This window comes from Phocoena phocoena, chromosome 15, assembly GCF_963924675.1.
Source record: "Phocoena phocoena chromosome 15, mPhoPho1.1, whole genome shotgun sequence".
NCBI lineage: Eukaryota > Metazoa > Chordata > Mammalia > Artiodactyla > Phocoenidae > Phocoena > Phocoena phocoena.
Genome location: NC_089233.1, coordinates 3,763,839 through 3,786,373, shown reverse-complemented (window position 1 = coordinate 3,786,373; position 22,535 = coordinate 3,763,839). Strand labels below are relative to the sequence as shown.

Here is a 22,535-nt window from a genome sequence, read left to right as displayed (position 1 = left end):
CCTCATTGCCCTGCACTGGGTCCAATTTGATTCTCTTCCTGGGGGATTCGAGAGCCCTAGCCCCTGGGGGCTGCCAGGGACTGGAGTGCCAGGATTGGGAGGGGTCAATCCTTGCTGTGGGAGCTGGTGGTAGACCTCAGGGCTCCCAGCACCAGGGGGCTGACAGTCAAGACACGTTATTTCCAAGAAGCAGAGAGGGTGGAAGGAAGCTCCCGGTGGGAGGCATGAGGTGTCCCAGCTGGCTTCTTTTCTCTCTTGCAGGCTTCTCCCACCTGCCCAGCGGGCTGTACCCATCCTACCTCCACCTGAACCACCTGGAGCCCCCCAGCAGCGGGAGCCCCCTCCTCAGCCAGCTGGGCCAGCCCAGCATTTTCGATACCCAGAAAGGTCAGAGGGCAGGAGTGGGGAGACTGGGGGGAGCTGTGGAATGAGGTTGGGAGGGACCACTACCCAGTACTCCAGGCAGCATCTCAGCTGTGTTTCCCAAGACCCCAGCCCCCAAGGGCCCCCACAGGCTTTCTGGGCCCACCCATAGCCTCCTGGAGCCTTCTGGTTGTCCTGCCCTCATCTAATCCTGTTGGGCCCTCTGGGCAGCTCTTAATTCTGGCCTCTCCCCGTTTCACAGATGAGAAAACTGAGGCTCAGAAAGGTTAGTAGGTGGCCAGGGCGGGGTTTCAGCTTGGTTTAATCCATTTCCAGAGACTGCCCTCTCCCGGGGCTGTGCTGTGCATGGCCCTCCTCCTTGCGCTGGGGTCTAGGGCACCCTTTGGGGCCTCCCTTCCCTCTCCCGCGGCAGAGGGGGCACTCGCTCACGGGCTGCGCTCTTTCTTTTCTGCAGATGGCTTCTACCTGCCCGCCCCTGGAGCTCCGGGTGCCCTGCACTCTCATGCGCCCTCCTCCAGGACCCCAGGCGGCCACTCGTCGGGCGCCTCGACCAAAGGCTCTTCTCGGGAAGGTCCAGCCAAGGACCGGATGGGCCGCGGCGGGGAGCCGCCCCCACTGTTCGGCAAGAAGGACCCGCGGGCCCGCGAAGAGGCAGCGGGGCCCCGCGGCGTGGTGGACCTGACCCAAGAGGCGCGGGCGGAGGGCCGCCAGGACCGCGGGCCCCCGCGCCTCCCGGAGCGCCTGTCGCCCTTCCTGGCCGAGCCCGGGCCCCCGCGGGCACCGGGCACGGCCACCACCGAGTCCAAGGGCAAGAACCCGCCGCCGCTGCCACCACCGGCCCTGAGCCTCTGCAATGGCGCGGGGGACGCGGGGCTCCCCGCACTGGTGGCCGAGGCGGCCCGCGGCTCTAAGGAGACTGCGCGCCAGGACGAGAGCGCACGGCTGCGGCGCGCAGAGGCCCTTCTGCCGGGGCCTTGCCCCTGCCCCTCGCCGCTCCCGCCGCCGCCCGTAAGCAAGGGCCCGCCTGCGCCCCCCGCCGCCTCCGGGGCCTTCGCCGCACCGCAGCCCGCCCCCGCCGGCGTCTACACCATCTTCCCCGTGGCGGCCGCGCGTGAGGCGGGCCGTGAGCACCGTGTGGTGGCGCCCACCTTCGTGCCTTCCGTGGAGGCCTTTGACGAGCGCCCAGGGCCCATCCAGATCGCGTCACAGGCGCGTGACACCCGGACCCGGGAGCGCGAGGCGGGCAGGCCCGGCGTCCTGCAGGCCCCGCCCGGCTCTCCAAGGCCGCCCCCGGACCGACCCGAGAGCCTCCGCGAGAAGAGCTCCGTGATCCGCTCGCTCAAGCGGCCGCCGCCCGCCGAGGCCCCGCCAGCGCGGGCCGCGCGCTCCTCCCCGGACCCCCGGGCCTACCTCCCCGCCAAGGAGCTGCTCAAGCCCGAGGCCGAGCCCCGGCCGTGCGAGCGCACCCCTCGCGGCCCCGCTGTCGCCTCCGCCTCCCAGCAGGCAGCCAAGCTTTTCGGCCTAGAGCCAGGGCGGCCGCCCCCAACCGCCGGCCCTGAGCACAAATGGAAACCCTTCGAGCTGGGCAACTTCGCCACGACGCAGATGGCCGTGCTGGCCGCGCAGCACCACCATGCCAGCCGTGCCGAGGAGGAGGCTGCCGCCGCCGCCGCCGCCGCCTCCAAGAAGGCCTACCTGGACCCCGGGGGCGCGTTGCCCCGCGCCGGGGCCACCTGCGCCAGGCCGGGCGCCGACCTGCACGCCGCGACCCACGGGCCGGGAGAGGCCTCGGCCATGCAGAGCCTCATCAAATACAGCGGCAGCTTTGCCCGCGAGGCCGTGGCCGTGCGTCCCGGCGGCTGTGGGAAGAAGAGCCCTTTTGGAGGTCTGGGCACCATGAAGCCCGAGCCCGCTCCCACGGCTGCCCCACGCGCCCAGGCCCGCCTCCCGCACCCCGCCGGCCCTGCAGCGGCTGGGGGCCGGCAGCTGAAGCGGGACCCGGAGAGGCCCGAGAGCGCCAAGGCCTTCGGACGCGAGGGCTCCGGTGCCCAGGGTGAGGCAGAGGTGCGACACCCACCCGTGGGTATTGCGGTGGCCGTGGCCCGGCAGAAGGACAGTGGCAGTGGCCGGCTGGTGCCTGGGCTGGCGGACCAGGAGCGTTCCCTGTCTCTGAGCAACGTCAAAGGTGGGTCCCGGGTCCCACCCCCACCCCCACCCCTCACCTTTTCTTCCCCCTTCACCTCCCCACCTTTGCTCACTACTTCTACCTGCCTCCTGCACCCCTCTCTCCCACCTTCCTGGTACTGTTTGTCCTTTATCCCCCTTGTGGGCTGTGGCTGCTATTTAAAATTTATTGTTTTTTCTGTTACACACATAGAAAAATGTGTAAAATGCAGGAGAGGAGAAAGAAGAAAAGAGACCATTCGATTTTTTCCACCACCCTGAACACTTGGAGCTCTTTCCGCAGATTCATTTTCCCATTTGCTCTGCAGAGCCTCCAGTGCACTATGATCTCGGGCCTTCTGTTTTTCCTTTGTGGGTGGGCTCTTGCTTTTGCCAACTCTTTACAAGTATCATTTTTAATGGTCTTTGGTGTTCTGTCCAGAGCGTGCACCGTATCTCAGTTAGCCGTTCCCTTGTGGCATTTTAGTTTTCCCTTCTCTGATGTTTTTGTGTTTAGGAAGTTACTTTGAATATTTTCATGCATTGCGGCCTCACTGATACTTTGAGTCATTTTCTAAGAATAGGTTCCTACGAATAAATTAGCTTTAAGCTTTCAATTCCAGGTCCTTGAGGGAGGTAACCGTGCCTTACTTAACCTAGTTCAGTGTTCCCAGTACCTAGCGCATAGTAGGTGTTTGATAAGTGAGGGAATGAGTCACTGAGTGTGACAGATGGCAGCTAGGGCCCCGGCATTCCTGTGGTCTCAACATTGAATGCCTTTGTGACTTCTTAGGTAGTTAGAGAGTTTATTATATGCTTGTTTGCAGTCTGTTTGGTTTTAGACTCCTCAGAATTGTGTTTTAATGTTACTAAAGAAAACCCAAACAATCATCGTTAAGTTCAGTAGGGAGGAATGGTGTGTTTTAGCTATTAGTAAAGTTGAATATCTTTCCAGAACTAGGTTGATTGGTTACATTTCCGTTTGTCCCTGGCATATTTTGCCATTGGACTCCTTCCTGAGATTTTGGAGAGTTGCTATTTGCGGCATTTTGGTCGGGACTCTGGACTTGGGCTGCCCAGAGAGAGCCCAGTATCGAGCCAAGGGCCTCACCTGTGGGTCAGGCCCTGAGGCTGCCCCGCTGCACCAGGCCGCGGTCGGTGTGTTGAGATGTGGGGCGTCGGCAGGCTGGGGTAAGGGCCCCGGAAGGAAGGCTGTGTCCCGCTGCCCCTAGCTCATGTGACTTTTTAACAGTCGGCCTGGGTTTCCTCCCCGAGTCTCTGTCCCCGCCCCCAGTTTGCTCCCAGACGTGCCAGCTGCAAGCTCGGGCTTGGCTCACATCGCGGCCCCCGTGCGACCGGCTTCCCTGCACCTCCTAGATTTTCCAAGATACACGGGCATCTTGGGTGCGCGTCCCCTGTGTCCCCGTCCCTCCCTGAGCCTGGCCCTCCCGTGCCCGCCTGCACTGACTCCTGCCTGGGCTTCAGCCTCCGTCCACAGTGAGCGGCCAGTGCTGCGTCCTGTCACAGCTGCTTCCTAGACCCGTAGCCCCAGCCCTGCTCTCCCAGAGGAGCCTGGTAAGGCTTAAGGCTGCCCTGGGTCTCGCCTGGTCGCTGCCCATCTGAATGTACCACAGCTGCAGAGGCTCAGAGCAAGTGATGTCTTAGGGAATGTTTGTTGAACTGAGCCCATTGTTCTGTGTGGAGCCCCCCTGGAGCCAAGGGAGGCCCGTTCTCTGACCCCAGGGGCTCACATGAGGCCTTGCCTTAGTCTGGGATTCAAAGTCTGGGCATTGGCCCTTGGCTTGGAGGTGGCCGGCTGGGTGGTGGAGAAGCCCGCTCACTAGGTGGGCAAAAGATCTTTTGGGGCCCTTTTTTTTAGAAGAATGCTCGTGTGACATGATATGGCACCCCAGTTAGGACTCACGGTCCCCAGAACTCATCCTGGTGCCCAGAGTACCTGGCCGTGCCCAAGGGACCTGTGTCCATGGGGTTGTGAGTGTGTGTGGGAGAATGTGTATGAGGGAGTGTGTGTGAGAGAGTGCAGGTGAGAATGTGTGAGCGTGTATGTTTGTGCAAGTGTCTGGGCGGGGGGAGGGGAGAGAGAGAGGGTGGGACAGTTTGGGATGAGACCTTCAGGAATGATTGGGCTGAGACTGCCTTTCTGTTTGCGGGTGACCATTGGAAAGTGAATGGAGCCTTACTCTCCTTAAAAAAAAAATGCCTGTAAGAAGTGGTGATTTTTCCCCAATCTGGATGACCCTGGGGGAGGGGAGAATTTGGCATTACCCCAGCTGAGTGGTTGTTGTCAGCCCCGGGGCTCCTGGGTTTCCCGACTTCCCGGCTCCTACTTTGTGGAGTGAGCCCTCTGCCTGTCAGTGAGTTCACATCCAGGCTCTACCTTTCGCAGCTGCGTGACCTTGAACCTGAGGCCTAAGTCCTCTGGCCCCTGGTGTCCCCACTTACTACGTGGCGCTAGGGAGGGCCTCCTCGTTCCCTGATGCCAGGTGGGCTGAGGCTCTTGTAGTAGGTGCTTCATAAACAGGCCTTCCTTTTCTCTGTTCACATTCGGGGCCTTAAGGGCACAGAGCTTCTGCCATGAGCCCGAGATCCTTTTATGGGAAATGCCCCGAGGGCTCACCCAGGGTCTGGTCTGGCTACAGGGGTCTTGCACCCTGAGATGGATGAAGGATGGGCTTCACGTACACCTGTGAACCCCAGACAGCAGTGCCCACGCCGAGAGGCCAGCAGACCAGCACCTTCCCTGCCGTGTAGCAGGGGGCCGTGTGCAGGCAGCCCCACGTAGCCCCGGCCACCAGCTCCTCCTGGTGGATCTGTTATTCTCCCAGCTTCACAGATGGGAGAGCAGGGCCTGTGGAGGTGAGGTGACTCGCCCTGGGTCACCCGGCTAGAAGAGGCGGGCTGAACTTGAATCCTTAAGCCCAGACCTGTGCCTCCCATCTCTCTGTCTTGCCCGTTATCACCTCTATGGTGGAGTCGAATTGGGGACCAAATCTGGGGGGCTGTGATGGTGCCCCCACCCTGCCCTGCTGCCCATCATACCGGGCAGAGCTGGGGTTGCATCGGGTGTAAGCGGTGGTATTGACCCCAGACTCTGGAAAGCACAGAATTGGCCGGAGTTGGTGGTCGCCATATCTGCAGAAATGCTCAGATGGAGTCTGGGAGGGAGTTGCCATGGGAACCAGGCCTTAGCCTGAGCCTCTGCGTTACGGCCGGATTAGAGCATGTGACCCACGGAGGGGCTGTCAGTGCTGGGGACGTGGGCCCTGGGGCAGGGCTGCAGATGGGTGATGGCAGTAGTGCTGCTGTTTCACCAGTGCCCAGCCTGTGCGGGCTCTGTGTGTGGAGGGGTGTGCACCCTGGTGGTCAGGAAGACCCGGTCAGACCGCGATGCTAGCCTGACGCCTCCTTGTCAGTCAGTGGTGTGACCTGGGTAGCTAACCTTCCTGTGCCTCAGTTTCCTCATCTGGGATGGGATGAGGGCTGGAACCCACCTCCTGGGTTGATGACCACTGAATGAGTGTGTGTATGGACAGGGCCCTGGGCCCTGCTGGGCACAGAGGCGGCTTTGAAATGTTGGACGTCTCCAGAGTTCATGCCTCGAGGGTTGGGGTGAAGGGGTCCTGGGTGTGTGGGACCTCGGAGCAGCTGACCCTCTGCCCCCCACGCCTCCCTGCTGGAGGAGCTGGTCCCTTGCCATCCTGGAGCTCAGCACAGAGAGGCGATGGGCCCTTTGGTTCGGTTGTCCGCAGGGGGCTGGAGGGAGGTTGGTTTTCAAAGCCTTAGTCAGATCATGTCTCATCCCTGCTCAGAGCTTCCTCTGGCTTTCTCCTTTTACCTTGAACAGAATCTCAGCCATATTCTCTTCCATGGCCTGTACCCCGCTCTTCACCTGCACCCTCTCTTCCTTATTGCTCTCTTCAGCCACCGTGGCCCCCTCGGCACGCTCCTGCCTCAGGGACTTTGCACCTGCCGTTTGTTCTCTCTGCATAGCTCACTGTTCCTCTAGTTATCCTCGTGAATTCATTCATTCACTTCCCACGTATTTGCTGAGCAGCTTCTTCTGTGTCAGGCATTGTGCAGGAGAGAGGTAGACAGCCAGGAGTGTGACTGCTCAAACCAGAGCAATGCACAGTCTGAGGAGGAGACAGACGGTGAACTACCAACAAGCAAAACAGCAGTGTGTTGTGCTCAGTGCCGTGAGGGAGACAAATAAGGGAGCATGAGAGAGGAGAGGTAGTCTGGGAGGGCTTCCTGGAGGAGGTAGCATATGAGCTGAGCTCTTACTGGGGAGGCTGAGTAGTACAGAGCAAGGGCACTCTGGGTGGAGGGAACAGCGTGTGTGGCCCTGAGTGTGACTGGAGGTACACTGGAGGGGACAGCTGGGCAGCGTGAGTCAGGCCCAGGGGCTTGGTTCCATGGGGCTGGCCCTCCGTAGGAGGGACAGATGTGAGTAGGGATTAGAGGGAGCAGGTTGGCGCAGGAGGACGAGGGTGGTGCCCCGGGGCGAGGTGGTGGAGGGCATGTCACATTTCTTTGGAGATCAACTGTATTTGGAGGGAGCGGGCTGGGGCTCTGGCGTGAGTGACCCTGGGGGCGGTGGGTGCTCCCAGGTGGGCGGGCCTGCATACAGGTTTCTGGTGCAGGTGGCACCTAGGGTGGGAAGCCCCTGAGGGCCTGTGTGGTGACAGCCAGGGCAGTGGAGAGGCATCAGGCCTGAGGACAGAGGTCTTGGGGGCAGGCCACACTGCAGACGCCTGTCCCTTCTGGGGGCACCAGGAGCTCTGCGCCAAAGCCTGTCTGCCACCCCAGCGTGGCCAGTGGGCGGGAGGGTCTTCGGGGTTTCTGCGGGCCTGGGAGGCCATCCCTGCAGGAGAAGGAAGCTCAGACACATGCTCTGGTTTCCCAGTCCAGCTGAAGGACTCTGGATGGCCCTGCCTGAAAGCTCGGGACGGGAGGGGAGCCCACAAGCAGGGCCCCTTCCAGTCCTTCATAGAGGGGGTGGGCAGGCTCAGGGTCCCCTTGGATTTGGGAACCACATTGACACTGGAGGCCGGGACACCCTCACTGGGTCTCACCCCGAGGTGGCGCGGGCTTGTTCTCCCACCTCCCGCCTTTCCCCTTTGCTTCCTGCACTTCCTGCCGTGTGCCGGAACAGTCGTGGGGACCGGGCGTTGGCACGAGAAGAGTCGGCTCAGGGCTTGCATGGGGTGACTTAACGGATAGCCTGGGACGCACCTGTGTGACCCATGGGGACCAGGTCGGCAAGAAGACTCCTTCGCCCACTCCCACTCCTGCCCTGACGGTGCCCCAACTTGCTGGCTTTTCTCTGCGTAACCGCACACGCTGCTTCCTTGTTGCTCCAGTGGCTTCTGGAACTTGCAGACCCGCCCCCGGTGGCCCCTGGCCCATCTCCAGCTGCCTCTCGGGATGCGACCCTCCCTGATTCTAGGCCGCCTGCCCCGCCCCCGCCCCCCCACCCCCCCCACCCCCCCCGCCGTGTGCGTGGTCCATCGGGCATGTGGGCTTGTGTGGCTGCCCCTCTCTGTGCACTTCTCTTCTTTGTTCTGGGGCTGTGGGTTTCCACCTTCCTGAAGGGGAAGGAGAAGCCCCTGCATCCCTGAGCCTCTCCTGGGGGCTCTGTTCTTCCGGAGCTCCTGGTGATGGGGGTGCAGGAGGGGAGAAACGATGGGGAGGTGCTCGACGGCCGCATTCCAAGTTGGGTCCCCGCCCACGAGGACCATGAATGTGGGGACTGCTGGGGGGCCCCGGCAAGGTGGCCCTGGACGCTTGTCTCTGGCAGGGTGATAACCCATAAGGTCCGGGGCCCTGGGGGCGGCTTCCTCCCCGGGCGTACCTCCCAAGACCTGGGTGAGAGGACACCCGTCCAGCATGACTGACGCTAGAGAAGGAGTTAGTCCAGCCTCGGCGGTTTAGAAGAGTCTCAGCTACCAGCTGAGTGGCTTCTGCTGCTGGTGATAGCGCCCGCCTCCTGGGCCCTAGCCGGCCCGGGGCGGCCACACGCGTGCTGGCTTCCGTTGTATGGAGTAGAAGACGTCCAGGAAGAGTGGGGCAGGTGGGGCGAGGAGGGCTGGACCCTGGGTGCCCTCCACGAGCTCCTGCCCCTGCAGAACTGGCCGGGACTTGAGGACCTGCCTTCTCTGCTCTGGGGAAGGCGGGGAGCTCACGGAAGGTGCAGCTGGACCAGCCATGGGTCGAGGGACGTCCCCTGGGCACCAGGACAAGGGTGGGTGAGCCGGATGGCAGCCCGCATATCCTCCACTCGCCCACACACACATAGCGTTCTCTGGTTTCACTTTTCCGTCTTCATTTTGAAAAGATCAGCCACAGGTCTGCAGCAGACAGAACCATGACGGGGCCTCAGGGGGGAGGCTGATTTCCCGTGGCCCGGGCCTCTCTGTGCTTCTGAATAGCGACCGCTTTTTTGGGTTGTGGTTTCTCCTCCATCCTAACCTCTCCCAGAACCTGCCTTTCCGGTGATAAAGTAGTAAAACCGTGTCAGCGAATGCCACTCGGTTCACACCGTGTTGTTACTCGATCTGTGTTACGATGTTTTACTGCAATATCCCGGTTACCTGTGCGAGTTCCAGGTAGGCTCTTTGAGGGGCGAGGGAGGGATGTTTCTGGGCACGGAGGGCGTCTGGCCAGGGTGAGGGAACCGCTCAGATGCCGAGGGCTTGTTGGGGCCCTGAGTGGGCCTCACTTCCTGCCTGTCCCCCCAATCCAGGGCACAGCCGAGCCGACGAGGACTGTGGAGATGAGCGGGCCAGGCACCGGGAGGAGCGGCTGCTTGGTGCGCGGCTGGACCGGGACCAGGAGAAGCTGCTCAGGTGAGGGCCTGGGGAAGCCCGGGAGGGCCTGGGAGGCCCAAGGCAAGGGTGGATGACCCTACCTGGCTGCGGGGTGGTCCTGAGAGTGTGGGACACCCTCCCGAGGAAGGCCCCGGGGGCCCTTTGCCGAGCCCCAGCTGGCTCTTCTGTCCACCGGGTGCAGAGTCGGCCCAGCAGTAGCCTGGTGTCCCCCGGTGACTTGGGGCGGTACCCCTTCTCTCCCACCCGCCCCTGGGGCCGTCCGGCCTGTCCCTGACGCCCCTGTTCGCTTCCAGAGAAAGTAAGGAGCTGGCTGACCTGGCCCGCCTGCACCCCACCAGCTGTGCTGCTAACGGCCTGAACCCCAACCTCATGGTGACCGGGGGCCCGGCGCTGGCAGGTTCCGGTCGCTGGTCCGCCGACCCTGCGGCCCACCTGGCCACGCACCCCTGGCTGCCCCGCTCGGGGAGCACGTCCATGTGGCTCGCTGGACATCCCTACGGTGAGCGGGAGGGCGGCGGTGGGCCGGGATGGGGAGGCCTGACGTGCTGGTGCCGGGACAGCACCCCTCCTCTCCTCCCCGTAGTTCAGCTCCCTCGCTGCCCAAGCAGGGCCATTACTAATGGCGCCAGCATCGTGGGCCCTTGGCCAAGCCTGTTTGTGGACAGTGCCCAGAGCGGGAGGCTGGGCGCGTGTTCACAGCCCTTACCCTCGGCTTCCTGCTTGGAGGCCCAGGAAGTGGAGGATGGGGGAGTAGGCTGGGCCTGGGTCCTCAGCACTGACTCGGGCATGGGTCTCTCCTAGGCTTGGGACCCCCTTCTCTTCACCAGGGCATGGCGCCTGCCTTTCCACCCGGCCTGGGGGGCTCCCTGCCGTCGGCCTACCAGTTCGTCAGGGACCCCCAGTCGGGCCAGCTGGTGGTCATTCCCAGTGAGCACTTACCTCACTTTGGTAAGTGGCCTTCCACGGTGAGACTGTCCCAAATGCCGTGGGAGGAGGGCTGTCCTCCTGTGGCAGGGGGTGTCCGCCCAGCAGAACAGGGTGGCTGTGTCCTAAAGCCACAGGGGTCCTTGTTTTGATGAGTTCCTACCCAGAAAGCCCACGTGGAGAACCAAAGCAGGGCTGCCCTGGCGGGAGGCCTGGACGCTCTGCCTTGGTGCCCCCATCCCTCAGGAATCCACTTTGCAGACCACGGGGTATAGTAGGAGAAGGTGTGGAGTCCCCATGTTGGCCCCGGGCCTGGGATGTGGCTGCCCCTGGCCAAGGGAGGAGGACAGGCTTCTCCGTCCCCAGGAAGCAGCTGGAGGCCCAGCTGAGCCCAGCTCTGCCTCAGCTTCCCCATCTGTAAAGTGGGGTGGTGGGCACTGGGCGGTAGTGCAGCCTCACTGTCTCCTTGCCCCCAGCGGAGCTGATGGAGCGGGCTGCGGTGCCACCCCTCTGGCCGGCCCTGTACCCACCCGGCCGCAGCTCCCTGCACCACGCCCAGCAGCTGCAGCTCTTCTCCCAGCAGCACTTCCTGCGGCAACAGGAATTCCTGTACCTGCATCAGCAGGCGGCCCAGGCCCTGGAACTGCAGAGGAGCGCCCAGCTGGTGGTGAGTTGGGGTGGGCATGGTTCAGGAGGGCCACGGGGGCACTGGAGACCCTTGCCGGAGCTCCTCTGTTGCTGGCGAGGCAGAGGGGTCGACCAGCAGAAAGTCCAGCTCTGGACTGTGAGTCAGAAAAAATGAGAGAGGCTGGTGGTCAGGGGGCCCTCCTGGAGGAGGTGGCGTCTGCCCAGAGACCTGAAGAAGTTAGTTGTGGAGGAACCCTCTGGGCAGAGGGGATGGTGTGAGCAAGGCTGAGAGGTGGACAGAGCCTGGCAAGGGGTGGGTGCAGGTAGCAATGGGGAAGCCAGGGCGGGAGAGGTGGTCCTGTGGACTGGAGATGTTTGCATGGGAACTGAAGGGATCCCTGTGTTCTCCCGCTGTTTTCTAAGCCCTGCCTGGCCCGGCTGGGTGCCTGATGGCCCTGGGCTCCCCTCTCGGGCCGGGGCTGGCCTCCACTCATGTTGCCTGATCACATAAGATGGGCGACACTTGGTGTCGCCACCGTGTGGGTGGACTCCCTAAAGCCCACAGCCCTCCTGCCCCCTTGAAGGTGTTCCTGGACATTTGTCCTCTGCTTGGCCTCGCCCCTCCCTTCCTGTGCAGCAGCTGCTCTGGAGGAGTCAGCCGAGGCGACACAGGCAGCAAATGGGGCCCTGGGTTTGAACCTTAGTTCTGCCATGCCTGGCTGTGTGCCCTCCAGCAAGTGAATTCACCTCTCTGGGTTTCAAGTTTCCTCCTGTGGAAGTGGAGCTGCTAGTAATTTCTGTGTCATCGGGCTGTTCAGTGAGATGTAACAGCCGGGACAGTGGCTGGGGCGTGGAGCCTTTCCTCCCCGTGTGATCGTGCGCTGACCGCCTGGCCCCCGGTGAGCACGGGCGAAGTTCGTGAGCCTTCCTTAAGCCATCAAAGACCGGGAAAGGCTCCCCCCGCCCGCCTTTTGAGGTGTTTTGAGACCCAGGTGTGATAAGGCAGGAGAGTGCCCGCAGGTAGTGGTGAGTTCTCCGTGCAGGTAGCTGTCCTAGTGTCAGGAAAGAGCCTCACCCCTCCACCGGCCCCCCTCGCCCTGACCGTGAGGGTCCCAGAGGGGCCTGGGTCTAGACCGGAGGGCACCCTAGCCCCGTCTGCTGGAATTCTACAAGGAATGCTGTGCTTGTTATTTGTACGGTGACGGAATGTCAGTCTCGGGCTGGGGGTATGGGCGGCCTGCAGCCCCAGACCCTGCCTGAGGTTCTCTGTGTGTCGCGGGGACAGGGCAGGTGGTGGGTGATGGGTCCTGCCGCGCTGACCCTGCCTGCCGGCCCCCCTCACCCCCAGCAGGAGCGGCTAAAGGCCCAGGAGCAGCGGGCGGAGATGGAGGAGAAGGTGAGCAAGCGGAGCCTGGACGCCGCGGGCAAGGGTGGCCTGGGCGCCTCGGGCCCCGGGCTGCTGCCTCGGAAGCCCCCTGGCCTGGCCGCTGGCCCTGCGGGCACTTACGGCAAGGCCATGAGTCCACCGCCATCTCCCCGCGCTTCCCCTGTGGCTGCCCTGAAGGCCAAGGTCATCCAGAAGCTGGAGGATGTGTCCAAGCCGTCCACCTACGCCTACCCCGCCACACCCAGCTCCCACCCCACTAGCCCGCCGCCCGCCTCCCCGCCGCCCACCCCTGGCATCACCCGCAAGGAAGAGGCCCCCGAGAACGTCGTCGAGAAGAAGGACTTAGAATTGGAGAAGGGAGCCCCCAGCCCTTTCCAGGCCTTGTTCTCAGGTAGGAGCCGGTGAAACATCCCCGTACGGTCATTCACTCATTCATTCCTTCAACCTGTCAATCCTTCTTTCTGTGTTGAGCACCTACCGTGTACCTGGCTCACCGCTGGGCTCTGGAATGAATGCCCGAGGACACAGCTGGCCATCCTCTCTCTCTAGCCTTCCCTCAGTGGTAGGGTCAGGGGCAATGGGTGTAATGTTAGAAGCAGGTTCTAAGTTGAGGAGGACCTGTCTGAGCGTGAAACAAAGTAAGACCTGTAGGATGTTTAGCACCATAGCTGGCCCATAACGGGCGCTGTGTTGTTGCATTGACGATAAAACAGTGTATTCTGAGTAGTACTCCCACCCCACACGCTGCATGCGCACACATGCCCTCTTCCCGTGTCCTGTGTCGGTCGGGACATGCAGCAGGTGGCCTTGAAGGGGCTGAGGCCTGTGTTCCTCTTCCCGTGGGAGGACTTGAGTTCGAATTCCAAAGTTCAGATTTCTGCCACCGGAATGCTGTGTGCGATCTTGGGCAGGTGGCTGCCCGTCTCTGGGGAGATTCGATGTCTTGCTAATCAGGTCAAGTGTGGAGCGCAGGCCTGACCCCGGTGCAGGGTGAGGGTGCTCTGTGCGTCTGTCTCCCCCGGTTTGGTTCACACTGAGCCGCTGCTGCTTGCCCCGCTCTGGGCTGGGCCTGGGACACTACGGACAGTCAGCTGAACACGTTCCTGCTCTCAGGGAGTTTACACTCAAGGGTGGGAGATCAGAGTAAACAAAGTGGGGGGGGGAGCCAGCACTGCATTACTATTATTGTTTGAACAACTTGGACGCCCCAACTCTGCGTTAATGGCGTGGGGCGGGTGGGTTCTTGTGGGGCGAAGGGCAGAGCCGGCACCGGCTGGGTGGGTACCATTTGGGGTCTTACTGAGCGTGTGCTTCTGGCCCGGCTTTGTGCTGGGTGCTGAGGCTGGAGGGAACAGAGAAAGAGCCTTTGGGACCTGAAGACCCTCAGGGAAAGATGGTGGCCAGTTTTTCTCTCTGTGGCGCAGACATGCAGAAAGGCCCAGGGGTTCCTCAGATGCCGTCTGGAAGGGATCCCAGCCCTGCAGGCTGGCCCAGCAGAGAGGGTGGCTGGTGGGTGGGTGTTGATGGGGACACACGGGGGTGTCAGACATGGCAGGAGAAGGGGCCCCTGCTGACCCTTGGTGTCCTCGGCAGATATCCCACCCAGGTACCCGTTTCAAGCCCTGCCGCCACACTACGGGAGGTCCTACCCATTCCTGCTGCAGCCCACGGCGGCTGCCGATGCCGACGGCCTGGCCCCCGACGTGCCGCTCCCGGCCGATGGGCCCGAGCGCCTGGCGCTCTCGCCTGAGGACAAGCCCATCCGCCTGTCCCCGTCCAAGATCCCAGAGCCGCTGCGGGAGGTCCCGGACGAAGAACCGCTGGCGGAGCGGGAGGTGAAGGCGGAGGTGGAGGACATGGACGAAGGCCCCGCAGAGCTGCCCTCCCTCGAGTCGCCACTGACGCTGCTCCCCGAGGAAGCCCTGGCGGCCCCGAGCCCGGCGGACGGCTGCGCGGGTGGCCTGCTGGAGGCCCAGGCCCAGGCGCTGAGTGCCGGCGGCCAGGGGCCCGCGGAGCCCTCCGGGTGCCCGGACTTTGCCGAGGGGGCTGAGGCGCGGGTTGATTCACCGCGCCGGACAGAGTCCTGCACGGCTGCCCCGGACCTGGGGGCGCGGCTGACGCCTGAGCCGTTGGTCAAGGCTAAGGAGGAGCCAGTGGAGGTGCCCGTGGACGTGCCCGTGGCAGAGGCAGCTCCCGAGGAAGATCTGGCCCAGGAGGCCCCGAGTGAGCCCCGGCCCAGCCTGGAACTGCCGGACTGTGACGTGCCCCCTGGGGAGGGACAGTGCCTGAGTCTGGAGGCCCCGGAGTCCACCCCTGTGCCGGGCAGCGCCTGCTTCCTGGAGGAAGCGGGCTCCGATCAGTTCCCGCCCAGCCTGGAGGACCCGCTGGCTGGCATGAATGCCCTAGCGGCCGCGGCAGAGCTGCCCCAGGCCAGGCCTCTGCCCTCCCCGGGCACTGGAGCCCCAGCCCTGGAGAGGCTGGAGGCAGTGCAGAGCCTTGTCTTGGAGCCGAGCTTCCTGCACGGCATCACCCTTCTGAGCGAGATCGCCGAGCTGGAGCTGGAGAAGAGGAGCCAGGAGGTGGCAGGTGAGTCGTGGGGCGGTGGGCCTCTGCGGCTTGCTTTTTCCCTTTCTATTTATTTATTTTTAGGCCCCGTGGCTTGCGGGATCTCAGTTCCCCGACCAGGGATTGAACCTGGGCCACGGCAGTGCAAGCCTGGAATCCTAACCACTAGGCCGCCAGGGAACTCCCGCCTTTCCCCCTTTTAAGGAAAATTTTTTAAAATAGGATTTAAAAAATTTCAAAATCTCCAGGATGTGGTTTATTCGTGTGCACATGTGGTGAAATACACATGTTGTAAACTTTTATCATTTCAACCGTTTGAAGTGTACAGGGCAGAGGTGTTACGTACAGGCACACCATTGTGCGGCCAGTCTCTGGGTTTCTTCGTGGTGAAATTTCTGCTTGTTCTGTCAGTGGTGAGATGCTTTGGGTTGTGAGGGACCAAGACTTTTCTTTTAACTGGTTAGAAAAAGTCAGGGGAAATTTATTGGCTTGTGGAACCGAAGTATGTCAGTAATTAGGTAATATTTCAGGTATGGCTGGATCCAGGTGCTCAAACCAAGGAGTTTCTTTTCCCTCTTCCCTGTCTCCCCCCACCCACCTTGTTTCACTTCTTTCTGTTGGCTTCATTCAAGGTGGGCCCACTGCCCTTATAGTGGTCACTGATACTTTCTCCCAAGCCCACGGGCCTGCTCAGCTCAGCTCGGCAGACACACAAAAGAGGCCACCTGTTTCCACATAGCTCTGGCAAAGATGCTGTGATGCACTGTCAATGATTGGCTGACTGGGGTTCGTGCTTTTTGCAGAAGCAAACCCTGTGGCCCAGGAGATGGGATGGACCAGGCTGATCATGCCCAGCCCTCGATGGGGGGGCAGCCACTTCCAGGGTGTAGGGAGGGGCGGTCCTCAGAGGGAATGGAGTGCCTTCAGCAGAAGGGGCCGTGAATTCTGGGCTGGCACAAAACCACTGACATTCGACATAGAAATTGAGGTGCTCCAAGACGTGTGTGAAGAGGCTGTGGGTCAGGCACAGCCTCGTGAGCCCACGCTTGGGCCAGAAGCGGCACGGAGGAGGGGCCCAGGCCCAGGCCCGGCTGTGGAGGAGATAATAGCGCTGGACGTTTCGGTGTGTTTCCTCTAGAATTTCTTCTACACAGACACACAGTTCCAAAATCAAGGTCATTTTGTAAACAGTGCTCTGTAACCAGCCTTTTTCACTTAGTATATGCTTTGTTAAACATTTCTCAAAGCTGTGTGTTCTTAGAAATTTTGTTTTAGGGATTACACAGTTTTCTGCCTGGTGGAGGTCCCAGCCTTCAATGACCGAATCCTAGATTGTAAGGCATTTTCATTTGCCTTCTTTTTTTTTTTTTTTTTTTTTGCTGTACGCGGGCCTCTCACTGTCATGGCCTCTCCCGTTGCGGAGCACAGGCTCCAGACGCGCAGGCTCAGCGGCCATGGCTCACGGGCCCAGCCGCTCCGCGGCACGTGGGATCTTCCCGGACCGGGGCACGAACCCATGTCCCCTGCATCAGCAGGCGGACTCCCAACCACTGCGCCACCAGGGAAGCCCTGACTTCTTTTTTATTCCCGCCCTCCCTCCCCCTCCCCCCTCCCCCCTCCCTCCCTCTCTTCCTTCCTTCCTTCTTCCCTCCCTCCCTCCTTTCCTTCCTTTCTTAGCTGCTGTAAATGATGTGATGATTACTCTTGAAGAAAAATCCTTGTCCACACCTCTGTTTTCCCAGGGATTTGTTCCCAGGGGTGGAATTGCTGGGCCAGAACCAGGCCATATTTTCAAGGCTCTTTCAAGGCTCTTTCACGTCATGGTCAAATGCCCCTTTCCAGGAAGCTTGGATGAGTGACACCCACTCCCCCTCAGGTGTCTGTTGTTTCGTTGTTGTCCTTCTAAAGTTCATTGTTTCTTTTCTCTCATTTAAATAGTTTGGTACCAAAAGAAATTTTTTTCCCAGAAGAAAATGATCCTACCAACTGGTGGGTTTTCAGTGGGGACCACAGAGGCCCAGGGGCATCTGGAAAGGAGGGGGCTAAGGACGGGTCACCCGGTTTGGGGGTCTCTGCACACTCTTGCCCCTTTTCACACTCCTACCTCACCCACCTACTCATTCAGCTCCTACTGTGTACGCGGCACCGTCTTGGTGCTGGGGGCCAGCGGTGAACCAGGCCATCTGCGTGCAGCCCTCAGCACTGCCAGGTGGTAAAAGGCCGGGAAGGGGACAGGGCAGGGGTGGGAAGGGTGGTCTCCTACAGCGCATGGCCACGGAAGCCCCAGCTGATGGGTGGGGGAGGAAGATTCTTCTAGGGAAAGCCATGCCAGGCCTAAGGAACAGCAAGTGCAAAGGCCCTGAGGTGACTGTGTGTGTCGTGTTAGAACAAAGGCAAGGAGGCCAGGGGCAGGAGCAGAGCCGGAAGGGGAGAGTGGTGGTGAGGAGGTCCGTGGGATAACTTGGGTGAGGGGTGACCCCGGGGAGGTCTTCCACTTGGAGTGAAATGAGAGGCCGTAGGAAGGTGGTTTTGAGTTGAGCTGATAGGATCAGACTTACGTGCGGTTCCTTTGTGGGCTGTGTGGAGAGCTGACGCAGGGGTGAGGGCGGAGGCGGGGAGACCCAGTTGGAGGCTCCCGTCTCCATCCAGGCCCAGGGTGGCGAGGGGCACACAGGCAAGGAGCAGGTGGGTTCTGGGTGGAAGCTAAGGTGCGGCCAGCAGGCTTTGCTGGTGGACTGAGCGTGGGTGTAAAAGGACGATGCCAAGGGTTGTGGCCTGAGCCGCTGGAAGACGAGAATTCCAGTTTCTGAGCTGGGCAGGGGGGGAGGGGGGAGCATGTGTGGGGAAGCCCAGCAGCTGGTGTGGACACCTACGTTTGAGGTGGATGTCTGGGATGCCCTCAGGGCTCTGCAGTGGAGTCTGCGGCCCCAGGGCTGGGGGCAGCGTCTGGGCGGGAACGTGCCCTTGGAGGCACCAGTGTGCAGGGGTGTGTGCACCACAGGGGCGAGGGGGGCCCCGGTGGCCCTCCCCCTTCGACGGGCGCTGACAGACACTGAGCATGTCTCCTGCACGTTCTGTACAGAGCTGGGCCACGAGTGGTCCCGGTTCGTACGGCAGGCCCAAGGCTCCTGGGCCCGTTAGCGTTTTTCCCACAGCCCGCGTCGCTTCCTGGAGCCACTGGCCCGCCCGCTCTGCCCCTCCTGCTGCGCACAGCTGCCCACAGTCAGCGAACCTGGGCGTCCCCGGGCGTGCTGGCCGTCCTTCCCGCCCTGCAGCGCCGTAGCCTCTGTGACTGACACCTGGTCCCATGGGGGTTCCAGTGCGTGTCGGGCCCCTGTTCCAGGGCACCTCCACATTGGTAAAGCCACAAGGTTGGTGTATTAGTCAGCTCGGGCTGCTGTACCAAATACCACAGATGGGGCGGGGTGGGGTAGGGCGGGGGTCGGGGGGGGGTCTTGAATGACAGAAGTGTGTGGTTTCATGGTTCTGGAGGCTGGAAGTTCTAGATCAAGGTGTCAGCAGGTTGGGTTGGTTCCTTCTGAGGCTTCTCTCCCTGTTGGCTTGTGGATGGCTGTCCTCTCCCTGTGTCCTCCCATGGTCTTCCTCTGCGTGTCTCTGTATCCAAATGTCCCCTTTTTATAAGGACACAGTCACGTCGGGTTAGGGCCCACCCTAAAGACCTCACTTTAACTTGATTCCGTCTTTAAAGATGTTACGTTCTGGGGTGTCGGGGTTAGGGTTTAAACACGTGGATTTGGGGGCACACAGTTCAACCCACAGCTGCTGCCCTCGGGTCATCAGGCTGCCCTGGGCTGTCAGTCCTGGGGGGGCCCTGCAAAGCTGGTGTGTCGGAGGGTGAAGGAGGTGACGGAGTTGCTCTTTGGTCCCCCCTGTGATGGAGCAGGGCCCCCCCAGCAACTAAGATCTTACAGTTCGGAGGACCTTGAAGGGGGGGGTTCTCTGCTTTGTGGCCTCAATGTCCGTAAAGACAGAAAAGCAAAACCAGTGACTCTGCACTGGCCACCGGTGACAATTGGTTGTGGCAGCTTGAGGGGAGTACTACTGACATCTAGTGGGTAAAGGTGAGGGACGCTGCTAACACCCTACGCGAAAGGCCCAGGACAGCCGCCCACAGCAGAGAACAGTCATGGAAATGTGAATGGCCCCAGGGTTCAGAAGCCCTGATCTGGGCAGTGCAATTGTTAATTGCATTGTTGATTTTAGGGAACTGTGCAGTTGGTAGTAAGGAATACAGTTTTTCCCTCCAGCACATGTAGGACATTCACAAAAATGGATCATATGTTAGAGCACAAAGAAAACATCAATTGAAAAATGAAAACTCATGTTACTTTAGTAGAAAGATTGTGGAGAGATAGGCTCTCAGGTACCATTGTTGAGATCCTGATCTGGTTCAGTCTCTTTGAAGGGCATGTGGAACATTTATCAGAGATAAACACATATATCTTGATCACGATAATTGCACAGGCAGCGTATTTCCTACACGGTGCCTACCTGTTCACTACAAAAAAACAGGAGCCGCCTAAATGCCATCAGTGGGGGATCATTTAGATAAATTAAAACTCATCAATACGAGAGAATTCTAGCCTGCTGTTCCTCCCTTTGGCCATATAAAATTTCTGATATTCTAGTGTTTTCGACTTACAGAAACGGCACTTTTTGTAAGGCTCAAGCCGTAATGTGAACACGTTTGTATTTTTGTGCTAATGTGAAAAGACTAGAGAAAAGAGTGGGATGTGGTATTTATTGATTGATGCCATTTTTATATTTATAAAGGATGCCTGTGTGTTACATGTGTTTGAATATGTATAAAAGTTTCTGGAACCACCTGCCAGACGCTGTCAGCAGAGGCACCTCCAGGGAGGGACCTGTGTTTTGGGGAGGAGAAAGGCTTTTGTTTCGTCACACCCTCTGCTTGGTCTGTGGTTTTTACCATGTGCACTTGTTACTTTTACAGTTTACAAAACTTATTGTGGGGCTCTTGTTTCTTTTTTTTTTCTTGCTGTGTTGGGACTTCGTGTTGCGCGAGGGCTTTCTCTAGTTGCGGCGAGCTGCGGCGAGCTGCGGCGAGCGGGAGCTACTCTTCAGTGTGGTGCGCGGGCTTCTCATTGCGGTGGCTGCTCTTGTTGCAGAGCACGGACTCTAGGCGCGTGGGCTTCAGTAGTTGCAGCATGCGGGCTTCAGTAGTTGTAGCATGTGGGCTCAGTTGTGGCACACGGGCGTAGTCTCTCCAAGGCATGTGGGATCTTCCTGGACCAGGGCTCGAACCCTTGTCCCCTGCATTGGCAGGCAGATTCTTAACCACTGTGCCGCCAGGGAAGTCCCGGGGCTCTTTTTTTCTGATCATGAAAACCATGTATACTCCTCGTGGAAGATTTTAAGGACAGATAAGCAAAAAGAGAGCGCAGTTCTAGAGAGCAGCTCTGCCGGCCTTTGTTGACTCTCTGTGAGTCTGTGTACAAGTGTGTTGTGAGGAACAGGACGGCACTGTGTGTCCCACGCTCTTACCTGTTCTCACTCAGCGCCCATTTCCGGTGTCTGGGAAAGGCCGCGGGCCGTCAGCATCCCGGGGGACCTGTGTGGCCTCAGGCCATCCATGAGCCTGCTCTGGGCCTTGTCCTCTTCCCACTGGGGGCCTAAGGGGTGGGCCGTGGTGCCTGTGAGTCCGGCCCCTGGGGGCTCGGGCTCACGTCTCTCCTCCCGCAGGTGTGGAGCGGGGCCCCGCGGTGCGGCCCTCGCTGGAGAGCCTGCTGGTGGCCAGCAGTCACATGCTGAAGGAGGTGTTGGACGGCCCCTTCGTGGACCCGCTGAAGAACCTGCGGCTTCCACGGGAGCTGAACCCCAACAAGAAGTACAGCTGGATGCAGAAGAAGGACGAGCGGGTGAGGTGTCCCAGGCCAGGCCTGGGGGGCTGGGGGGCGGGCGCGGGGTGCCCCAGAGAGGCCACCTCACCTGGGCCTTGGCCGGCTTTGCGTTCGGAAGGGCCTGTTCCGCAGCCAGCTTCCACCACCGGTTTGTTGGGTGGTCCCGGGCAAGTTGTCTCCTCTTCCCGGGTCTCTGTTTATCACGTAATCACGTGTCAAGAGTGCATCCCGTGGGTGACAGCTTGAGGGCTCAGGGAGATCAGACCTGGCTGCGCCCCTGCTGCCCGTGGGCCTTGGGCAGGCGGCTTCGTCTCCCCGTGCCTGCGACAGATGACCCAACAGGCAGCTCTGCCTGAGCGGTCCTTACGGGCCAATTCGGCCTGGACACAGCCCTGCGAAGTTGGCTTTTCGGTCCTTGGCGTGCAGCCGGGCAGGCCGTTTTGCTCAAGGCCACAGCTCGTGAGGGGTAGAAATTGGGTGTGACCCGGGCCCCTGGTCTCCGCTGTGAGGTCCCGCACCCCGGCCGAGGGCGGCGTCCTCACCCGCCCCTCCCCGCAGATGTACGCCATGAAGTCCTCCCTGGAGAGCATGGACGCCATGGAGCTGGACTTCCGGATGCGGCTGGCGGAGGTGCAGCGCCAGTACAAGGAGAAGCAGCGCGAGCTGGTGAAGCTGCAGAGGCGCCGCGATTCCGAGTGAGTGTGCCCCGCCGGCCCGCGGCCTGGGCTCTGTAGGCGCCGCGCTCAGGAGGGCGGCCGAGGCAGGCCGCCAGGTGTGCGTGGCCCCGAGTGACGTGTGCGTACCGTGCGTCCCTTCTCCGCGCCCCGCCACCCCCCGGGTGCACAGCCAAGCGTGTGATTCTCTTTAAGGGACAGGCGCGAGGAACCCCATAGAAGCTTGGCACGCAGAGGCCCTGGCAGGCCGCGGAAACGGACCCACGCCCTGAGCGCCCTGTCGCCCCCCCGCAAGAGAGGGAAGAGCCGCATCCGTAGCGGAAAGTAAGGCTGGCCCCTCGGTGGGTCGGGGACTGGCACAGAGCTCGGAGGGGAGGATCCCGGGCCTGCGCGGGGCCTGTGTGGGCGCCGGGGACCTCGCGTCCCTCAGGCTCTGACCCACCTGGATCGGCGGCTCGTGGGCAGCATGGCACGCTGCCCCGGGCGGGCCAGGAGGGCGAGCGTGGAATGGACAGGCAGACCCACCCCAGCCAGCGTGTCGAGTGTCACCCAAGCGTTGGGCCCGTCTTCCTGCCGCACGTGCTTCCTCCATGGCTAGGGGCTGATTCCCGAGCCGCTCTTTGCGGCGGGCCGCGCTCTGCTTCCCTCTGTGCCGGACAGCGTCACTCCCGTTCTCCTGGCTCGCTGTGCCGAGCCTACTCCCTGGGACCGGGGCCGCCATCTCCGCGCACTCGGGGACAGGCCCCTTTGGGAGCAGCTGGAGCGAGAGCGCCCCCTCCAGGCCGCGTGTGGGCGGGAATGGTGCTGAGTCCTCGCAGGGCGTCTGGGGGTAGCACGAGCTCAGCGGGAAGGGGCCGGAGGGCACCTCTGCCTGGGATAGCAGGGCAGGCGGACGCCAGGGCTTGGTTGAGGAAGCAGAGGGGGCCACCGGGTACCTTCAAAGGCATAGGAGAGGCAGTGGGGCGGCCACAGCTCTTCTCAGGAGAAGACAGCCCCAGGGGCCCCCTCGTCTTGCATTTAACCTTCTTGGCTGTTCCTGACTGATGAGAGGATGGAGATAGGGAGAAATACCCTGTCA

At 61.2% G+C, this 22,535-nt stretch overlaps 1 protein-coding gene across 1 annotated transcript in view; it reads left to right on the top strand.

Annotated features, from left to right (window-relative positions):
* TNRC18 (trinucleotide repeat containing 18) overlaps window positions 1–22,535 on the top strand; it is a 79,862-nt gene that overhangs the window by 21,890 nt on the left and 35,437 nt on the right. Inside the window, exons 3-13 of the mRNA XM_065892882.1 lie at window positions 262–401; window positions 799–2,569; window positions 9,314–9,416; window positions 9,692–9,897; window positions 10,200–10,346; window positions 10,799–10,989; window positions 12,298–12,727; window positions 13,930–14,922; window positions 20,626–20,801; window positions 21,342–21,478; window positions 21,653–21,781. Coding sequence (XP_065748954.1) covers window positions 262–401; window positions 799–2,569; window positions 9,314–9,416; window positions 9,692–9,897; window positions 10,200–10,346; window positions 10,799–10,989; window positions 12,298–12,727; window positions 13,930–14,922; window positions 20,626–20,801; window positions 21,342–21,478; window positions 21,653–21,781 — 4,423 coding nt within the window. The remainder of the gene's footprint in view (window positions 1–261; window positions 402–798; window positions 2,570–9,313; window positions 9,417–9,691; window positions 9,898–10,199; window positions 10,347–10,798; window positions 10,990–12,297; window positions 12,728–13,929; window positions 14,923–20,625; window positions 20,802–21,341; window positions 21,479–21,652; window positions 21,782–22,535) is intronic.